Source organism: Podarcis liolepis (assembly GCF_965112155.1).
Source record: "Podarcis liolepis genome assembly, chromosome: 1".
NCBI classification, from domain to species: domain Eukaryota; kingdom Metazoa; phylum Chordata; class Lepidosauria; order Squamata; family Lacertidae; genus Podarcis; species Podarcis liolepis.
In genome coordinates, this window is record NC_139554.1 from 49,856,810 (window position 1) to 49,876,722 (window position 19,913).

The 19,913-nt window shown below is 44.6% G+C and overlaps 2 protein-coding genes across 3 annotated transcripts; one reads left to right on the forward strand and one right to left on the reverse strand.

Annotated features, from left to right (window-relative positions):
* Positions 1-296: 296 nt before the first annotated feature.
* Positions 297-7,719, forward strand: PSMC3 (proteasome 26S subunit, ATPase 3). The gene is made up of 12 exons (XM_083461222.1): positions 297-521; positions 717-797; positions 1,383-1,508; positions 2,393-2,497; positions 2,983-3,045; positions 4,187-4,324; positions 4,526-4,669; positions 4,952-5,100; positions 6,294-6,390; positions 6,544-6,689; positions 7,236-7,317; positions 7,485-7,719. Exons 1-12 carry the CDS (start codon positions 495-497, stop codon positions 7,593-7,595), a joined length of 1,269 nt encoding a protein of 422 aa, XP_083317348.1. The 5' UTR covers positions 297-494; the 3' UTR covers positions 7,596-7,719.
* A 483-nt stretch (positions 7,720-8,202) lies between these two features.
* LOC310686949 (transmembrane protein 178B-like) lies at positions 8,203-19,902 on the reverse strand. Of its 2 annotated transcripts, XM_083461516.1 has the most exons (4): positions 19,440-19,900; positions 13,237-13,350; positions 10,897-11,034; positions 8,203-9,976 (listed from the first exon to the last, which is right to left on the reverse strand). In XM_083461516.1, exons 1-4 carry the CDS (start codon positions 19,882-19,884, stop codon positions 9,732-9,734), a joined length of 942 nt encoding a protein of 313 aa, XP_083317642.1. In that variant the 5' UTR covers positions 19,885-19,900; the 3' UTR covers positions 8,203-9,731. The 2 variants fall into 2 exon arrangements, with proteins under 2 accessions (XP_083317642.1, XP_083317643.1); XM_083461517.1 differs by lacking the exon at positions 10,897-11,034 and having other exon boundaries at positions 19,440-19,902.
* Between the last annotated feature and the right edge of the window lie 11 nt (positions 19,903-19,913).

The window sequence follows — 19,913 nt, forward strand, 5'->3', positions numbered from 1 at the left end:
AAATAATACCAGGCGCATTTGTGCTTGTTTACCCGCATTCTGAAACGGGGTGTTTCCCTCCTCCTCCTCCCGCAGTGTAAAACCGAAATCGAACTGAGGACTAGGGGAAGGGTGCTCCTCCTAAGGTTTTTATCTCTATGAAGCTAAATCGTCCGAGGTTTCCGCCGCTGCCCTAAACTAAGATGGCAGCCGAACCGCTCGAAGTTCTACTAAGGAGCTAAGGAAAGACCATCACTCAGCGAATTTGAGCGCGTGGTCACATGACTCCAGTGTAGGGAAATCGCCTATTCCACCTGCTTCGGCAGATTCGACTTTCCCATATTTTCTCGCTGGGTTAAGGAAAAGGCAACTGTGGTAACTCAGCTTTAAAGAGAGACGGGGAACATTGAGAGACGTCGGTCACCACTGCAAAGAGAGTCATTATCGCTGCTCTCGCCAAGCGCGTCGAATCTGCTGCTTCGAAGGCGGAGCTTGGCTAGTGTGGCTAAAGAAAGATGGCGTCGGTCTGGGATGAAGCGGAGGTGAGGAGATGGGGGGACGGACGGATGAGGGCGCAGGGGGTGAAAGGGGACCCCGTGGTCTCGGTACTGTTCGGCGGCAGAAGCTCCCCCGGTCGGGCCGCCCCGTGGCTTCCGCGGAAGGGTCCTGGGTGGGTGAGGAGAGCCGGGCCTGAAGAGACGGGCTGCTTCTGGCCATGACTCTGTGTTTCTGCCTAGGATGGGATCGGCGAGGAGGTCCTCAAGATGTCCACGGAAGAGATCGTGCAGAGGACCCGCCTGCTGGACAGCGAAATCAAGGTGAGGTTGCGCTGGGCTGGGCTGGCAGAGCCGGTGGCTCCAGGTTGCCATTGTCCCTTTTCAGTCTTTTCTGTTTAGTTCCTGTAATCGAGACACACACACCCGGCTCGCCCTTCCCCTTAAGGCCGTTCTCGTCACCTAGCATACCTGCCTTTCGAGGCAAAATGCCCAGTCACTTAAGTGTGACTTAAGTCCTGGCTGCACTATACATTTAAAGCAGCACCATACCGCTTTAAACAGACATGGCTTCCCCTGAAGAATCCTGGGAAGTGTAGTTAACAGTCCTGAGCATTGTTAGGCCATCCCTATTTCCCTCACAGAGCTACAATTCACAATGGTCTAATAGTAAATCTGTCTTCCCAGGGAGCTCTGAGAATTGTAGCTCTGTGAGAAGAATTAGCTGAGAGCTGTTGGGAGACTGTTCCGTTTTCTTCTACTATGGCCAAATTATTTTTGCTGCTTCTTTTTTTCTCAGCAGATTTGTTTCCTTTCATTTTTTTGTTTAGTTGTTTCTCTCTAGACTTGCATGAACATACTTACGCTGATGCTTGTTTTTTGTAGTAATATCTTACTTGGAATTTACAGATCATGAAGAGTGAGGTGCTGAGAGTAACCCATGAGCTGCAAGCCATGAAAGATAAGATCAAAGAGAACAGTGAGAAGATAAAAGTAAACAAAACACTGCCATATCTTGTTTCCAATGTCATAGAGGTGAGTTTCTTATGCCAATAGTAAAATGGATGCTGCTAAGATTGATTGTTTCTTATTTGTGCACATGAGACGATCCTTTGGTGCTTTAGAAGATGGCTTAAGATGGTAGTGCTAAACAGGTTCTGCAAAGAGAACATGGGTGGAGTCTGTGGAGAAAGCACTATAACAGCTTGGCCTGTTAAAATATGTATGTTTGTTTTAAAAGGCATTATTTCTAATGTTGTCGTTGCTGCAGAGTTCCTTTCATAGTTTTCACTAGCTCAGTTTGATTTCTTGATGCAACTTTTTGGCTGCAGTGCTAAATAAATTTATTAGGTAAACCCCACTGAAGACAATGGAACTTAACTTCCAAGTATATATGAAGACAGTTGTCTCTCTCCCTGTGCTTTAATTTGCTAGTCTGAAAAATAGTCATAAATGAATCAACTGCAAAGAGGACCTACATTTCTTGGCAAAGGCAGCAATCTGCAGTCTCCCTTTGCATTTCTAATGGGGACTACTTTTCATTTTAAAACTTAGGGGAAAATACTGAGACAACTTTTGGACACTGGTTATTAGCTTATATTTTGCAGTGAACTACCCTGGGAGCTGTTTGGCTAAAGGGTGATATAAGTAAATGCTTAATAAATTAAATGGTGTCTGCCTATATTACACAGTATTTCCTAGCTGTTGTGCAATAGGCAAAACTACCTACTGACTTGTACCTATTGATTTCCCCTGCAAAGGAGTGATGGACCAAGATAATTCTGGAGGCCTCAAAGACTCTTAATAATTGCTGGATAACTTAGTGCTTCTTTCCATTGCTGTGTGTAATTGTCAGCCAGGATTATGATGTGATTAATTGTGGTATGCTTGCACTCCTGTTGGTCTCTTTGCACCTCTAGCTGCTAGATGTTGATCCCAATGACCAAGAGGAGGATGGAGCAAATATTGACCTTGATTCTCAAAGGAAGGGCAAGTGTGCTGTGATCAAGACCTCTACTCGTCAGGTGAGAACAGCTTGTTGAGAGTGCTGTCATTTATACACACATATATGAAGCTACCTTAAACAATTTTAACTGGAGGTGCAAGGGATTGAATCGAGGATTTTGTACATGCAAAAAAGTATTGTTGTTTTATTATTTATTAAATTTGTTAGTCACTTTATTTTGCTCAGGACAACCCAAAGCAGCTTACAACCAACCAACCAAACAAACAAACAAACAAACGGATCCATTGAACCCATTGAAAATAGCTATTGAATTATGCCCCCCCCCCTCCACAAAACACTAAAGATCATGACATTACCTCCCAATAGAAGCTTACCTGGCATATCTTTTAAAGCTTTTTTATTTCAGCTGGCATTTTTAAGCTAGGGCTTTTTTTAGGTTTTAAGAGTGCATTTTAGATTTATTTGTTGTGTTGAGCATTTGGAGAACTGATGGCACCTAGGTCAAATCCAAATGTTAATACTTTGTTGCATTTTCTTCAACAGACTTATTTCCTGCCTGTGATTGGGTTGGTTGATGCTGAAAAACTGAAGCCTGGAGATCTGGTGGTGAGTAGTTTCTGCTCTGCGCAACCATAAGCAGCCATTTGTTTTTCATGATATACTGTTGAGGGTAAAGGTAAAGGGACCCCTGACCATTAGGTCCAGTCGTGGCCGACTCTGCAGTTGCGGCACTCATCTCGCTTTATTGGCCGAGGGAGTTCAGCTTCAGCTTCCGGGTCATGTGGCCAGCATGACTAAGCCGCTTCTGGCGAACCAGAGCAGCACACGGAAACGCCGTTTACCTTCCCGCCAGAGCGGTACCTATTTATCTACTTGCACTTTGACGTGCTTTTGAACTGCTAGGTTGCCAGGAGCAGGGACCGAGCAACAGGAGCTCACCCCATTGCGGGGATTCAAACCTCCGACCTTCTGATCGGCAAGACCTAGGCTCTGTGGTTTAACCCACAGCGCCGGATAGTTTACCTTAAATGAGGTATCCCTAATTGTCTTGAGAATTATTATGACATTTTAGTAAACTGCCACCCCAGGCAATCTGTTCAGCCAATATTTCTTAGCTGTTTGATTTAAGTCCATAGTAGACTTCCCTTTTAATGCAGCTGAGGTATGTGTGAATGCTGTACAGCAGGGGTGGCTAACCCAAAAGTGGCCCTCCAAGAGTTTTTTGTAGCCTATCAAGACCCCCACCTCCCCCCAAAAAGAGAATTCTTTTTAAAGAAATATTGGATACTTATGAACACTGAGATTCACTTCACAAAAGTACTGCTTGGTGTCTTATTACGGAGTTCTTGTTTACTCCTCTGATGCTGAATCTTGGTGCATACAAGAATTATTTTTCTTATGCCTCAGACTAGTGGTTATAACATGACTTATGATGACAAATATTCCTTTTCATGAATGTCCGTGGCTGTTCGCTTTTCGCAGTTTAGTAACTATTTTCTGCTTTAAAGTAAAGACTAGTCTCTTGTTTGATTTCAAAATGGAGTCCAAAATTAAGCCAGTGCAACAGTGCTTGTTGCTTCATCTAATGCCCAGAAATAGTAACTCTAATGTTTAATTGACAGATTCTTGATGGATTTGCAACAATAACACAAGAGAATTTAAAAGGGGGGGAGGGGCAGAGAGCATGACCTGAGTATGAAGATGTTGGTTTTGGAGTGAAGACTAATTCCTGAACTTATATCTGCAGGGAGTGAACAAGGACTCTTACCTGATTCTGGAGACCCTGCCCACAGAATATGACTCACGGGTCAAAGCCATGGAGGTGGACGAGAGGCCTACAGAGCAGTACAGTGATATTGGGGGACTGGATAAACAGATCCAAGAGGTGAGAACAAGGGGGGGGGGGGAGGGAGCAGTCTTTTAAGCTGTAAGCCTGCAAGCAGGGATTGTCTTGTTCTTAATATGTCTGCGGCATTGGATACATTTTAGGTGCTTTATAAATGATAAATAATACCTGTCCTGGAGTGTGGATTAATGGGCAGCATGGTCCATGGTAGGGATTCATCATCTCTTTCTGTCTTGGCAGCTGGTAGAAGCGATTGTCTTGCCAATGAATCATAAAGAAAAATTTGAAAACCTGGGTATCCAGCCTCCTAAAGGGGTCCTCATGTATGGACCTCCAGGAACAGGAAAGACACTTTTAGCAAGAGCATGTGCTGCACAGACAAAGGTAAGATTTGATGTTGAATTCCCAAAGTCCAGGTATTGGGTAGGGGTCTGTATGGTGATTCCACAGCTGCGTAGTCCATGCTTCAAATCCAAATCCTTTCATACTGCATTTGATTTATTTTATTTCAATATTAGTTTTTTAAGTTGTTTTACTTTATGGAAGTGTATACTGTTAAGATGCAAAATACTGTATTTAGTACAAAATTTGTTTGCCTTGGATACCACACTTGTGCAGAACCCACAAGCCTGCATATACTTTCCTTTTCTGCTACCCACTCTGTAGGCTACATTCTTGAAGCTGGCTGGCCCACAGCTGGTGCAGATGTTCATTGGAGATGGAGCCAAATTAGTGCGAGATGCCTTTGCATTAGCCAAGGAGAAAGCACCTTCTATCATCTTTATTGATGAACTTGATGCCATTGGCACAAAAAGGTAAGATCTTGGGACTGTATATGATCTGGAAATCATGCCAGGCTCCTTTGTGAAGCCAAATAAGACTGTAATGTACAAGCATTGATAGGATCGTTCCTGATTTCTGTAAGAATATATGTTAGATGAAAAGATGGCTGAACTTTTGTAGTCCTAATTGAGATCCATGGTAGCTGTTGAAAAACCACCCTCCTTATAAGCTAGCTCCATATACAGGCAACAGCAGATTCGCATGGGCTTTCGGTTCCTGACCCCTGTGTGCATCAGCAGAGCATGCATAAGTCCATTTTGCCCCATCAGGCCCCCTTTTCCAGCCACTGCTAGGTTGCTGCGTTCCTAGTCACACATCAATTGGTGGTTGCCTGTACATCAACAGCTGTTTTTGGACAGGAATAGTCTGGCCATAGTGATTCATACATTGCTATAATCAAGTCTTGAGGTTACCAATGTGCTCTGAATGGGGCTACCCTTGGGCCTGGTCTGGAAGCTCCAGCGGGGGCTAGACTGTTTATGGGGACAGACTTTCACCAGCACAGAAGTCTGGTGTTCAAAAGCTTGCATTGGCTGCCTGTAAACTACTAGGTCAAGTTCTAGGTTCTTGTATCAACCTTAGCAACTTGGATCCAGGAGACCACAAGAACTGCCTAGTATCTCTGTCCCATCAATGAAGTCTTTGGGGTAATCACTGTTAGTGCTTCCCCATGGCTCGGATGCACAACTTGTATCCACCGGGAGCCATGTGTTCCGCATTTTGGGCCCAAATTTGTGGAACTTCTTTCCACTTGGGGTCAGACAGGTCCCCTCCCTGTTGAACTTCCAGCACCTACTGATGATTGTTGTTACAGCAGGCATTTTAATTGAAGTCAGATAGAATTGTCCTAAATCATACTACTGTTTCCCATGTCAGCAGCATAGACCCAATCACCTATCTTGATTAGCCCATTGATATTGGCCTATTAACACTGGCACAGTAACTAATAGTATGTTTACATGACACATGCAAAATCCATGCTTCTGAAGGTTCAAATGGTGGTTGTGCTACCAGACCATAGGGGAGTCATTTGCTTCACTGACTATGATGACATTGCAGTAACAATTAGATTAGGCTTATGCTTGTATGGTGAACAAGAAAATAAGGTTTCTGCAAGGGATCTGCTGTGTAACAAAAGTTGACTTTATACCATGATTTCTTCCAGATTTGACAGTGAAAAGGCTGGTGATCGGGAAGTACAGAGGACCATGTTGGAATTGCTGAACCAGCTTGATGGATTCCAACCTAACACACAAGTCAAGGTAACTTTCCTTTGCTTGAGGGTACGAGGTGGGCGTGCTGCAAGCAGAGATTACAGAGTGGCTTTCGAAGCCATTTTGATGAGAAAGATGTTAATAGGTTCACCTGCATCTCAGAGCACTAAAATCACTGTTTCTGGGTTCTCTCTTATCCAGGTGATTGCTGCGACTAACCGTGTGGATATCCTAGATCCTGCTCTACTCCGTTCAGGACGACTGGATCGTAAGATTGAGTTTCCAATGCCCAATGAGGAGGCTAGAGCCAGGATTATGCAGATCCATTCACGCAAGATGAATGTCAGGTATTAAAAAGGAATGAAGCCAGCTTGTGGAAATGGCTGGGTTGCAGGCAATAGTACTCTTCCTTTATTCTCCAGGCCTTGTCATAAGTAAACTATAGAGTGTTCTTGTCTTGGATTCAGTAGGAGCACAGGTTATGCTATTGGGCTTAAGAATCTTGACTTTCTCAGAGCTCAGTTCTGATCTTTATGGCTGTAAACACATGTTAGCGCTGGGTGGTACTTGCTGTAATCTCAGAAATCTAAGAGACAGCCAAGCAATATTTCCAGTGATCAAGTGGGGCTTTAGTACCCCTCATTGCTTCTTTCCTTTCCCTGTGACTTGTCAAATCAGAATAATTAATTCAAATTTAAATATAGTAAGTGTGCTTAATTTTATACAGAGGGCAGGTTTTTTGCTTTATGTGGTGCAGAAATTAATTTTTATCACTGAACATTGCACAGCCCTAGCTTTCACTTTGAAGCATTCTCAGGAAGTTTTTGTGTGTCCTTTCCAGTTGAGTTCTTTTCCCCTTTTTAATTTTGAAAACATAATTTCTTTCTTTGCAGCCCTGATGTGAATTATGAAGAGCTGGCTCGTTGCACAGATGACTTCAATGGGGCACAGTGCAAGGCTGTGTGTGTGGAAGCGGTAAGTAGATCTACCCCACCCCACCCCCAATGTTGCTTCCTTTGAGAAACTGTCCTCGGCAGCTGATGCTGAACTGGGGAGAGTGCCTTCAACACAAAAGAGTGGCAATTTTCTGTGATGCATTATTAGGTTTTTTTCCTGAGCCATCCTTTTTCTCTTTGGATCAGGGGATGATTGCCTTACGGCATGGAGCTACAGAGCTTACCCATGAAGATTACATGGAAGGAATCTTGGAAGTCCAGGCCAAGAAGAAAGCCAATCTACAATATTATGCCTGATTCTTGCACCTGAAGCTTATTATTCAGGCTTTGGATGAGAAACCAGGATCAAGAGTTGGATCTGGAACTTTCTTACTTTCTGTTATTACCTGATGGGCTAAAATAAAGCATTTGCTTTGACTAAGGCAGCTGTTATGTTGCTACACCTTGAAGAAAAAGAATTACCTTCGTGGAATGGTACCCTTATGCATGTATGAGGCATATGTCTTCCTTTTAACCCCTTAAAAACACCTAAATTTGCCATTTGCTGTTTATGTGATTGAATTCTTAATCTTTTAAAAAATTACTCCTTCACCACAGCATTCCAGTTCCTGCTGATGTATGCTTACACCCCCTACAGAGCATTTAAACTAAAGGCACAGGTATACTAAAGTCCCCTAGAGGGTGTAAGGTTGCACCAATCAACCTGCTTATTCTCTTGAAGTAATTTTTATTTGAGGCAAAACTTGTCCCATACACACATTAGGCTTTGTGGGCAGGAACAAGATCAACAGCTGGGATTACGAGGCCGGCTGCCAAATAAGTGACATTCCTGTCTCCCTGCATGACAGGGTTTCTCCAGCAGCTGTGATTGTGTAGAAGTGCAGAAAATTAATGTCAGTCTCTCTTAATGAGATCCAAAAGGCTGAGAATCTCCAGCTTCTCACTGGACCCAAGCCTTTTAATTTAATGCCTCTTGAAACTTACAACTTCCATTTAAAAATCACACTTTCCATGAATACATTGACTTTAGCACTGAGTTATTAATTACATGCCACTTAAAAATACAATGTAAACAGCCCTCCAAAAAAGGCTTCTGTGTAGTCTTTTGAGGAGACAGAAAAGGAGTACAACGAGGAAAGACCAGTTCCTCCCCTTCAGCACCATTGTTGATGTTCCTGAGTTAGGCCCAGCTCTCGTTGTTCACGTGCGTACTGAGTCCATTTAATAAAAAGTGCTTCCTTTTCTGTTAGAAGAGGATGCTACCAAGCGGGCTGTCTTTTCAAGTTTCTGTGCTCATTATCCAAAATGGTAAAGTTCTACAGCCTGGAAGGATTTGAAGCAACTTGCAAATCTCATTTGCCTATTACAGCAGTTGCCATGACAACATCATTTCTAGGATGGGAGCCCTGGTCCACTTTCTTGCCTCAACCAGAAACCTGTTGTTTTGTTCTTTGTGTTACTTCAAGCAGGAATATCACACGTGACTAAATAACTTAATTAGGTTCAGCCACCCCTGCCATCCCCAAAAATGATTTTCTGTATGCGTGTGAGTTATCTTGACACTAACTCAGGCCTGATGCCTTGGTGGAAGAATTCCTCAAGCACTGAAGTCTCATTTATTTGCTGCTTGCTCTAACTCCCTATGTGTTATCCCAGAAGTAACCTTTCATGAGCTACTGCTATACATATTTGGCTCCCAGAACTGGCATAGGTTAGATACTGTGTGGTCCAGAGGAAGAACTTGCTAATGTTCCTGTCTGAATGTCTATAAAGCCCCCACTTAAGCTGGTGTCAAAGGCTGAAGCAGTAGGCTGTGTTAAGCCTGTAACAGCATCAGGTCCCTGCTGCAGAAGAGAATCAGTAGGATAGCTCAGTTGGTTAGAGCGTGGTGCTGATAACACCAAGGTTGCGGGTTCAATCCCTATATGGGATGGCTGCATATTCAGGTTGGACTAGATGATCCTCAGGGTCCCTTCCAACTCTATGATTCTATGAATACTGAGACTGCCTGGATTTCCCTTTGGTCTTTACCTCTGACTGGTCCTCAAAGATTCTTGGAAATGGAGTTCCCTGGAGTCACAAGGACGCCAAAGGGAATTCACAGTGGCTTCTGCTCCTAGCAGAAATCTGATTCAGCTTAAATGGTACACAGATCCTACAGCAACACACCCTATTTAACAGAAAAGTTCCCTTTAGGCAAGCCAGGAATAAAGAATTAACCTGATTTGGTTGGTTGTATCAGACAGGCAGGCTGAAGAATCAAAGGAAGGGAGCGGTCCCCCCCAAGTCTTTGACATAGCAGCTGAATTCCTTCGTTTGTTTGCAGTGGGAACCTCCCTTCTTCATGAATTTCAGATGCCCCCACTATTGGCAGTAACCCACTGCCGGACCTGGCCTGGCCTGTGCTTGCTAGAGTCCTTTGCTCCTTTCTCATCACACAGTACCATTTTCCTGTCTGGGTTTCTGTACGACAGTCCGGGGGCTATTGAGAGAGGGGGCCAATGTGCATAAGAATCCTGCCAGAAGCGTCAGTCCCAGGCCTCCCCAAGCACAGAACATGGACCAGCCATAGCCATGACTGATGTCCTCTGGTAACCCATAGACATAGCGAGGGTAACGAGACAGCTCAAAGTTTATCCCAGCCACACATGTGCAAAGGGAGATGATGCAGCAGGTACCTGAAAAAGAAGAGAAGAAAGATAAAGCCAATGTTTCTCAGCTTCCTTGCAAAGGGCTGCCTCAAATATGTAAAGCTCCCATTTTTTGTGACTTGAGGAATTTTGTTGTAGAAGGAAACAAACTTTCACAGCCTATTATCCACAGCATCTGATTCTCAGATTCAAGGGCCTTTTTCCTGCCCCTTTTCAGGCTACTGTCAAATCTGAACTATGCTTTCACATTTGTTTTGATCTCGCTGTTTGATCTCTACAGAGAAAAGAAATCTGTTTTGAATATCTTCTTCCTCATCAGCTGCTTTTCTCTCTAAAGATTATGCTGCTCTTTTCATGTTACACTGTACAAGGAAATGGAAAACTAGCTCCTTTGCAAGAGCAGGATATAAATTTATAAAATACATAAAAACCATTAGAGGGTTTCTGGCTTCACCTAAAACCAGTTAAATAAATAAAAATAAAAATGCAGATTTCTACTAGCACACCTATGAAGTAGCCAGTCACATAGCTACAAGCACAGCAGTGGGTATGCTGTGCGCCAGACCCTTATCAGTATTTGACAGATGATCAGTGCCACCCACTGGTCAATCACATGCTATCACATGAATGACAGGTGGGTTGTCCTACCCATCTGTCACAATCCCTCATGGGGGTTTCCCAGGGTAGAACTGGTCCAAGAACTGGGTAAGTACCATTATCTGACACATGTTTCCATCCCGGTCCTTTTTGACATTTGAAAGACTTATCACACATTTTACGTTCATTGAGACAGTCCAAACAATTATATCACCTGTTCCCTAGTTCTTGTCCTGTGAGCCCAGCCCCCAGCCCCCCCCCAGGCTTTAATTCATTACATATAGGGCACAATACCAAATGCATTTCTTCAGAAAATGGCTCTCAGCCTACGAAGAAAAAAGCACTCTCACCTCCCATAAGGAAGAGCAGTCCAGCTACATATTGCATGAGCTCATGCTGTTTACAGCAGCCCAGCATACCAATGATCCACCCAAAGAGAATGATGGAAACTGCCATACCAATAAAGCCAGCTGTCATTCTCCGCAGATCTGAGGAGGTGTTGGTGCAAGGAAGAAAGAAGATGGAGAAAGAGGGAGAGAAAAGAGAGTCTGTGAAGAGTAATTTGGAGACCGCAGAGGAAATCAGAGGTGGAGGCTCACATTTGCACCAGTGATCCATGAATATGAGTGCTTCCATCTTGTGAAATCTTATAAAGCATTTAAGAAGGCAAAGTCTCAGCGCTTCCTAAAAATATCACGCCTTTCCCTAAGAACCCCCAAGTCAAGAACATAATCACTTTGGAAAATGAGCCAGATTGTGGAAATTTGCCTTCTATATTTATTACAAGTGGTTTACACTGTGGTTTTATAGCTCTTTACAAGAAAGCACATAAAGAGGCAATCTCTTTGACTATCCATGCCATCAGTCTCCCATTCAGAAGCATGATGTGCTCCTGGGTTACACAGACTGCTGATGTGGTGCTGTTACAGGAGCAAGCTAGGTTGCTATTGACATGTGTCCTCAAAGAAGTCTAGAAAAGTATCCATGAAATTAGGCAATGAAGAGGAAAGGGTTAGATACTCATTAGCATATGGCTAGTGGGTTGGTGGAGCAGGAATGGCAGTGAAGAAAGGAAAGTAGTAATTAAAGTACAAGGTATGATACCACCAGAAAGGAAAGCTATATGGGGAACCAGCTGTTGAGTGGCAGTATTTAGCATTGTATGGGGGTTCCAGTTTGGAGCACAAATGTAAGAAAGCCCTGAACAAAGCTATACAGAATTAAGGTTGTCTCACTGGCCACCATAACTGTGTAGCTCAGAGGTCAGAATAACCTCCGAGCTAAACCACCACTCCAAGAATACCTTAACCGTGTTTTTGATTGCATAAACTGATGGAAAAGGGACGAGATCTTAATTTGGGGCATAGATGGCCTTTTGATCCCTTCTGGCTTTAGGAATATACGAGTAACAATGTCAAAGTCCTCCTATATGCAGCGGTGTAGCTGGCCTCTCAGGTGCTGGGTGCGGCCTGTGCGTTCTTCAGCCAGGGGTGGGGCGAGCCACCCATGGGGGTAGGGCACACTGCATGGAGCCTCTCTGCTGCCTCCCCCTCAGCTGCAGGGCGGCTGCCGTTTCAGGCAGTGTGGAGCCTGCAGGCACCTAAGCCACTACGTCACTCCCAGGAGAGATGCGTTGCCGTAAGTGCCGGCCCCCACAGTGTGGCACCCAGTGTCAGCCGCGTTTCATTACATTTGTTGACTGAACTAAAAAGTTTTGTGAGCCCATTAAAAAACCCCCACAACTTCATATTTTTGTTACTCACACACCCACCCAGTGATGACGCCCGGGGCGGCCCCCACCCCCTTCCTCCGCCACTGCCTACATGACCATTTCAACTTTTTAAAGGATTGGCTGACTCCGATTCCGCCTCCCACCCCCCAAGCTATTTTCAGTTCCACAGTGGTAAACTTGCAATCCAATAGTAACATACGCAGCACCTCAGTTACATCAGCACCCAAAACATTGTTCCAGTGCAAAGCTGCTCATTTCAACTTCCTCTCACTTAGACTGGAATGGAGAACCTTTCCCAGCCTGAGAAAATGCTGGGAGAACTTCACACCAGCATTGGTTGGGTCCAACTGAAAGTAGATGTGGTGCAAGTGGGCAGGGTTAGAGTTGGTAGTGGGTAACACCGTTTGTTCTTCCATTCAGTTCTCTCTCTCTCCCCCCCCCCACCCCTCTCTCTGACACACACACACATTCTCTCAATGTAACCTTCCTGCCACCAGCTGCAGTTTTGCATGAAAAAAGGATCCTATTTTAGGAGGCTTTTTCCAAGCCTAACTGCAGTGTGGGAAGTGTTTTCAGCAGCTGTGACCCTCTACAAAACACTGCATTTAGGCTTCAAAAAAGCCCTCCTATTGGAGCCAATAGCAGGTAAAATTCAAGGCTAAAATAAATGAATACAAGGCATGGTGGTCTTGGGTGGGCTCAGAAAGTATTTGTTTACTCCTGTGTATCAAAAAGACCATGTACATGGAAAACTAATGTGTCAAGAAGAAGGCTCCTTGATATGCTAGCTTTCATGTGCATGATGCTTTCAACAGGAATAGTCAAACGTGTGATTTACCCCACCTGCATTCTGAAGCAGTACAGTTCCAGGAGGTACATGTGATTCTCCTGAACTTTGATGAATTCTGGTAACAAAGATACAAAAGAACTATGTTCAGCGAGTGCTTTGGATACTCACGGAGGGCATGCCACTCATCCTGGCGAATAGTGTTGGTAATATTAACAGGCAAGTTGCGTGGCAGGGAAGATGAAGTGTAGTGATACTTCACAGATGTGCAACGCTGTATGACTCCTGAAAGAGAAAAAATGACAAACAGAAACACTATATATCTGACGTTAGGCTTTATTGACATTGCTTTCCGTTTACTGCCTCCTAAACTATATTAGGCTTGCTTTAGTTTGTACTCATAATGCTAAGCCATCATTCAATGCAGGGCCAGATTTAGGTTTGATGAGGCCCTAAGCTATTGAAGGTAATGGGGCCCTTTATATGTGATATTTTAGGGAGCAGGCTAGCAGGCAGGGGCCATTACTTACATCATAGGACACAACACAAAACACTGTTGCTGTATGCATTTTTTTATTTTATTTTATCTTATATTTTGGAAATGTACATCCAGTTGTTTTTTCCTTTAATTTTTTAGGGCCCCCCAAAGAGAGTGGGGCCCTAAGCTATAGCTTGTTTAGCTTATACGTAAATCCAGCACTGATTCAATGTGAACCATGTCACTTAATTTCACCTCTGCCACAAATTCAGTACAGAGTATTAGGCAAACCACTGATTCTCAACAAAAGCCCAGCATCTGCAATAAGGGAGCTACAATACAGATCCTATTTATAGTGTTGTAAGGATTGCAAAAAGATAATATATGTAAAGCACTTTTAATATTCAGAATTATGATGTATTGTGATTATTATTATTATTATTGATATTATTGTTATGTTTATTACTAATTATCACATTTCATTATTAAAGCACGGCATCAAATAATCAGCAGGACCTATAGTAATATACTCTTTTCTAGGTTGATGTTCTGGTTATAGTGGACAGGAACAGAATAACAGAACAAGATTATTTCTACTATGGAAGAAACACGGAGAAGCTGAAATGGGACCTGAAGTTTCTAAAAAAAATAACAGGATGAAAACTGTGAAGAAAAAATTAGAATGAATATTGTGACTGTGGCCTTTTGGATCACTGTTCATAACCATTAAATAGAGGCAACCTCTCCACAATGTAATCCATGAGTCCCTCCTCTTATATCACCCTTAAGTGGCCTTTCCAAATTAGTTTGTGCTATGGAATATTATAGAGCCAAACCAAAGAGTTATCAATTCATGATTTTATCATTATGATAACAGTGAATTACGTCTTTCAGATAGACCCCCAACTCAAGTCAGTTTCTGGTGTCTTCTGTAGGCTCCCAGGGGGATTCTGTTATCACTTGCTAGAGCTCTTTGAAGATTTGATTTAAATAACTGAACTTCTCTTTCCTGAATTTTCATTGTATTTATAATTAACTGCTTAGCCATAGGACAAGGCAAATATGTGCTTAAATGTCTTCTACCGATTTTCACCTGCTTTAGGAGATTAGGGAGTATCAGTTTCTTACCCTATCTTTATTGAGACATCAAATCCAAGGTAGTCTCTGAAAACCTACTTTTTATACTGGGGAAAAAAATATTGCTTTGTGACAAGCAGTTCTCTCTCTCTCTCTCTCTCTCTCTATATATATATATATATATATATATATATATATATATATATATTTAAAAAACTCACTTTTAGGAGCTTGAAGAAAATTGTGAAAAAGAATAAGCAGGGCTGCATTCTCCCCCCATAGTGGTTAAAAAGCATATATTTCATAGTTCAAACAGGTAAAAATTAATCCTTGCCAGTTTTTCACAAGTAGGAACTGTCACAGAAAATTGATGCATTGCATTTAAATAGCAGAAGTTTAAAAGATGGTTGCATCCATGCTCACCATGGATAAACTAAAGCTTTTAAAGAAAGATACTTCAGTATTGCACAGCAGAATAGGAGACATTTATCTCCAGCCATAATGTAGTGGTAGATCACATGCCTTGCATACAGAAAACTGGCATCTCCAGTTAAAAAAAGAGAGCTGGAATCAGGGAGGGAAAGCCTTGTGCCTGTGATCCTGGAGAACCACCACCAGCCAGAGTAGAAAACACCAGCCTAGCTAGACAAAGAATATAAACTGGCCTATCTAATCTCTTATATCTTCTCCTGTAATAGGGCCTGTGCATGAAGAAGCAAATAAAGATTCTCATGCCAGCTCAAGGGACCCAATCACAGAAGAGGCACACTCAGAACAGTGACTCACAGGCATACCTAGCAGGGCTACACTGAAGAGAGATAATTCTTATCCTTACATGCCTTGGATGAGATCTAGGTTTCCTCTACTTCCCCCTGCAGCCCCACATGAGCTCAAAATCTAGAGCAGGGGTCTGCAACCTTTAAGACAAAAAGAGCCACTTGGACCCGTTTCCGAAGAAAAAACAACAACTGGGAGCCGCAAAACCATTGCGACATTTAAAACAAATATATCCCCGGAGCCACGATCTGACAGCGGGCGGGAAGGTGACGTCGGGACGGTGCGTGACTAACGCACGCACCACCCCCATGCGATGTCACAGCCAGTACAGCGCCCGCCACAGTGAGGAGTGTTGGGGCGCACAATGCGCCTCCTCCCCTCGCTAGTATCCGCCCCGGAGCCGCAGCAAAGATGTAAAAGAGCCACATGCGGCTCCGGAGTCGCAGGTTGCAGACCCCTGATCTAGAGGGATCTTCCAGAATAGATGGAAAGCTGGAGAGGGTAAAAAGAGAAATTGGAAGTCCAGTTGTACAAGTGCATTTCCATTGCACAAGTGGTCAGAAATCATTAGAGGTTGATGTTTAGAAGTAAGCCTTTTCAAATGTAAGAACGAAGTATGCCTACAAGTTTATTGATTGATTGATTTTTAAGTGTCTGAGCCATCAGAAGTTTGGAGCACACTGCTCTAGTGACTATAAGTACATGATGAGACACACACATGAGCTCATTACTTTGAATAAGTATTGTTGTTTATAGAGGAACTGACATGGAAACGGAAGATAGGGAAAAGTTGAACTAAGAGACTAGAAGAAGTACAATAATTTGCAGTGCAATACCATACATGCCTACTCAGAAGTATATCCCAATGCAGTCAATGGGGCTTGGTTGCAGGTAAGTGATTATAGAATTGCAACCTGAAAAAACAAGGCTGTTTTCTTTTATGTGCAAATATATCCACACACAAAAAATATTAATTATGGCAAAAGACACAAGACTATGACTATGAAGAGTTATTTTTGAAGGCATACTAGCCAGGAAGGATGCTGGCCCTCCAAGCCATAAGACAAAGGAACCCAGGAAGGCATTTAGGCCACAATCCAACACAAGGGACGCGGGTGGCGCTGTGGGTTAAACCACAGAGCCTAGGACCTGCCGATCGAAAGGTCGGCGGTTCGAATCCCTGCGGCGGGGTGAGCTCCCGTCGTTCGGTCCCAGCTCCTGCCTACCTAGCAGTTCGAAAGCACCCCTAAGTGCAAGTAGATAAATAGGGACCGCTTTCTAGTGGGAAGGTAAACGGCGTTTCCGTGTGCGGCGCTGGTGCTGGCTCGCCAGATGCAGCTTAGTCACACTGGCCACGTGACCCGGAAGTGTCTTCGGACAGCGCCGGCTCCCAGCCTCTTGAGCGAGATGAGCGCGCAACCCTAGAGTCGGTCACGACCGGCCCTGATGGGCAGGGGTACCTTTTACCAACACAAGAGCATGCGTAATCCCATTGAGTTTAATGGGTTTACCCAAAACTAGCTCTGTCTTGGATTGTAGCCCCATTGCCTGACATGAATTAACTTTTCATAAAAGAGAGAACATGCTGAAAACAGTGTTAGAGAACAAGCAACAGAGTTTGTTTTCAATCCTTCTGGAAATAACAGTGGGAGCAGAAGGCCTTTGGCCAAAGTGGAGGAGGGAGAATCAAAGAGATGTAAAACAGCATGATCCACGACAATACTAATTACTATAATGAAGTAAATGAACTGCTTTCAACATGGAAACATAAAAATGCAGAAGATGGATTCTAGTGAATTAAATGCAGAAAAGCAGATGTGATGTTACAATGGGTTCTGTAAAGAGAATCTACATCTATATCTTAGACATGATACAGGATCAGAAACACCAGGTTAGCAAAATAATATAGCACCATTCATGGACATCAGGCTTCACAAAGAAGAGTTTTGACAGGTTCTCAACCCAATGATGTTCACAACCTAAAAAACATGCTGTGAAGCCTTAACAGAAGGGGCAAAACAGAGGTTAGGATAGGGCATGCTATTATTTTAATTACATGTTACACAATAGTCTATGAGCTGTTCCAAAGGCTTTCTGGAAATGATGAGTTTTGAGGAGAGACCTGAAGGAAGTAAAGGTGTTTTCAGGGGCAGTTCTAGGTGTAACGGGCAGCAAGGGAGTAGATAGTTTATTGGTGTATATATTCAAAGACCTTTAGAGCTAGAACTCTACTTCAAACCATCATCTTGCCATCTCTATATGTATCCTTAAATAATCACTGAGAAAGAGATTTCTCAAAATGCAGGGTATAAAATACATAAATAATTTTAAAACACCCCAGATGTTTCTCCAACAGGCTTTCATTGTTACCAGTTTTAATGAGCAAAATCTTTTACCCTTGTTGCTGTTTTTTTAATTTGTAAGTATTGGTTGTAGAATATGTTTTTTGTCATTTTTTTCTAAATTCATTGTTAACTGAACTTTTTACTGATTATGCTGTATGTCATTCTTTTAGCAGACGACTGAAATATATTTTTATTGAGTGATTTAACTATTTCCTATTGTGAGATAGAAATGCCACAATCTCTGCTATTAGCAATTTCTTCAACTGCCTGGAAGACTATACTTGAAATGTAAGGAAATGGGCTGAAGCATCTTGTGCTGCCAGCATCGGAATATTATATAGCTCATGTTTATTGGAAGCATGAGCTTCCATCCTGTTGCAATTTTCACAACTGTTACAGGTAAAGGAAATCCTCTGGAAAAGGTGTGAGATTCAACCACTCTATGTCCAATGCAGCACAATGAAGACAACCATTGCCAAATTTTAGAAGGGTAAAGCAAGAGCTGCTTTCTATGTGCAGTTCCTGGGCATATGTCAGGAATGCCAGGTACATTTCTTAGCCTCTCATGGTGGAAAGTGGAACAACACATAGCAGCCACAAAAAGATTTTGCCTGACAATCAAGAGATATATCTGACAGTGACCTGCAGCTGGATATGGTGGAGCCATGTGGCAGTAATGGCGCCCAGCATTCAGGTTTGTCACTCATATATAGACAATGCCACTTACAAGGCAACAGCCCTTTCTGACACCACACTGCACGACTCCGGAATTGTGCATGGCGTCCGTGGAAAATGAAGGCATGTTTTCTTTCGGGGCAATCCCATGTCTAAAGCAAGATCTTCCTTGTGCATAAAGCACATCCCACCCTGGCCAAACAAATTGCACCTCTCACCCAGGTGGGTACAGCACCCCCTGCCCATTTATTTATTTTTAACTGTGTGCACTGCATTTTGTTTGGCAGACCTGACCACCTTTGAGCAGGTGGAAGAATGCATTCCCAGGGAGAAATGAATGGTGATGGACAGCTGTGAACAAGCATCACTTTCCCCAATGGCTGCAACCACAGAAACCCTGGCAGGTTGTACCCATGCCCAGCTGGTTCACCTGAGGTCTTCCAGAGGAACATATACAGGAGGTATCTTGCCCTGGTTATTCTCATGCATAAAGAGGGCATTGTGAGCGTTTGGGAAAGGACCCTAAGCCCTGGAGATCTAGGCCGGCAGAGAATCCAGTGGGAGACATGGAAATAACCACCATTTTAGGCAGCCTTGACTTGAGAAAATGCAATTGTCCCCCCCTTCCAGCTCTTGTTGAGCCCTCTTGCCACCATGGAAGGAGGAGGAGGAGAGAGCCTGCAAGGCTCTGGGACACCTGGCGCTTGGCTAGAAATCTGTGAGGAGAGCGGGTGAGGAGGCTGCCCTGAGGCGGGGACTCGGCCCCACAGCCCCAAGGAGCTCAGCAGAGGAGAAGGTCCCTGGAGGCGTCTCCCTCCCTGGTCTGGGCGGGGAAGGCAGCTCTGCAGACTCAGCACCCTGGACAGCAGCAGCAGCACCCACCCCACCGACGCCCCTCAAAATGTTCCCTCGACGGGAGCGAGCTCTCTCTCTCTCACTCCCGCGTGCGCGCGCCCTCGACCCCCGCCAGCGCAGCCCTCCCTCGACCTGTGGGGCGCGGCCGCCGCCCCCTCCCCGCGCACCTTTCTGGATGAGCTCCTCGCTGTCGGGCTCGAAGCCCGCGCGGTGGCAGCGCCGCCAGAGGCCGGAGACGGTGGAGTTGAAGCGGCGGCCGCAGTGCGATTCCAGCGCCAAAGCGGCGGCGACGGCGGCGGCCCCGGGGAGCAGCAGCGGCTGCGCTGCGGAGGGCGGCGGCGGCGGGGTTTGCCCGGGGAGCAGGGCCCTGGGCGGGCGGGCTCGGAGCGGCAGGTGCGGGCTGGGCGCCGACATGGAGCCGGGCGGGTCGCTGTTGTTGTTGCTGTTGCTGTGGGCGTTGCGCTTGTGGCCGTAGCCGCGGCAGCGCTCGCGGTGTCGCCGCGCGTCCGTCTCGTACCAGGAGTCGGTGCCGATGGCCACGGCCAGCAGCGCCAGGGCGGCGGCGGCCAGCAGCAGCCCGGAGCAACTCAGCGCCTGAGCCGCGGCCGCCATCTTCGCCGCCGCCGCCGCCTCCTCGGAGT

Coding starts and splice junctions, on each gene's coding strand:
- LOC310686949 (XM_083461516.1), bottom strand. CDS start 19,884: ATGGCGGCCGCGGCTCAGGCGCTGAGTTGCTCCGGGCTGCTGCTGGCC. Junction 11,035..13,236: donor GGATGAGTGGCATGCCCTCC/GTGAGTATCCAA, acceptor ACACCTCCTCAG/ATCTGCGGAGAATGACAGCT. Junction 9,977..10,896: donor ACTGCTCTTCCTTATGGGAG/GTGAGAGTGCTT, acceptor CTTCTTTTTCAG/GTACCTGCTGCATCATCTCC.
- PSMC3 (XM_083461222.1), top strand. CDS start 495: ATGGCGTCGGTCTGGGATGAAGCGGAG. Junction 3,046..4,186: donor TGAAGCCTGGAGATCTGGTG/GTGAGTAGTTTC, acceptor TTATATCTGCAG/GGAGTGAACAAGGACTCTTA. Junction 4,325..4,525: donor TGGATAAACAGATCCAAGAG/GTGAGAACAAGG, acceptor CTGTCTTGGCAG/CTGGTAGAAGCGATTGTCTT.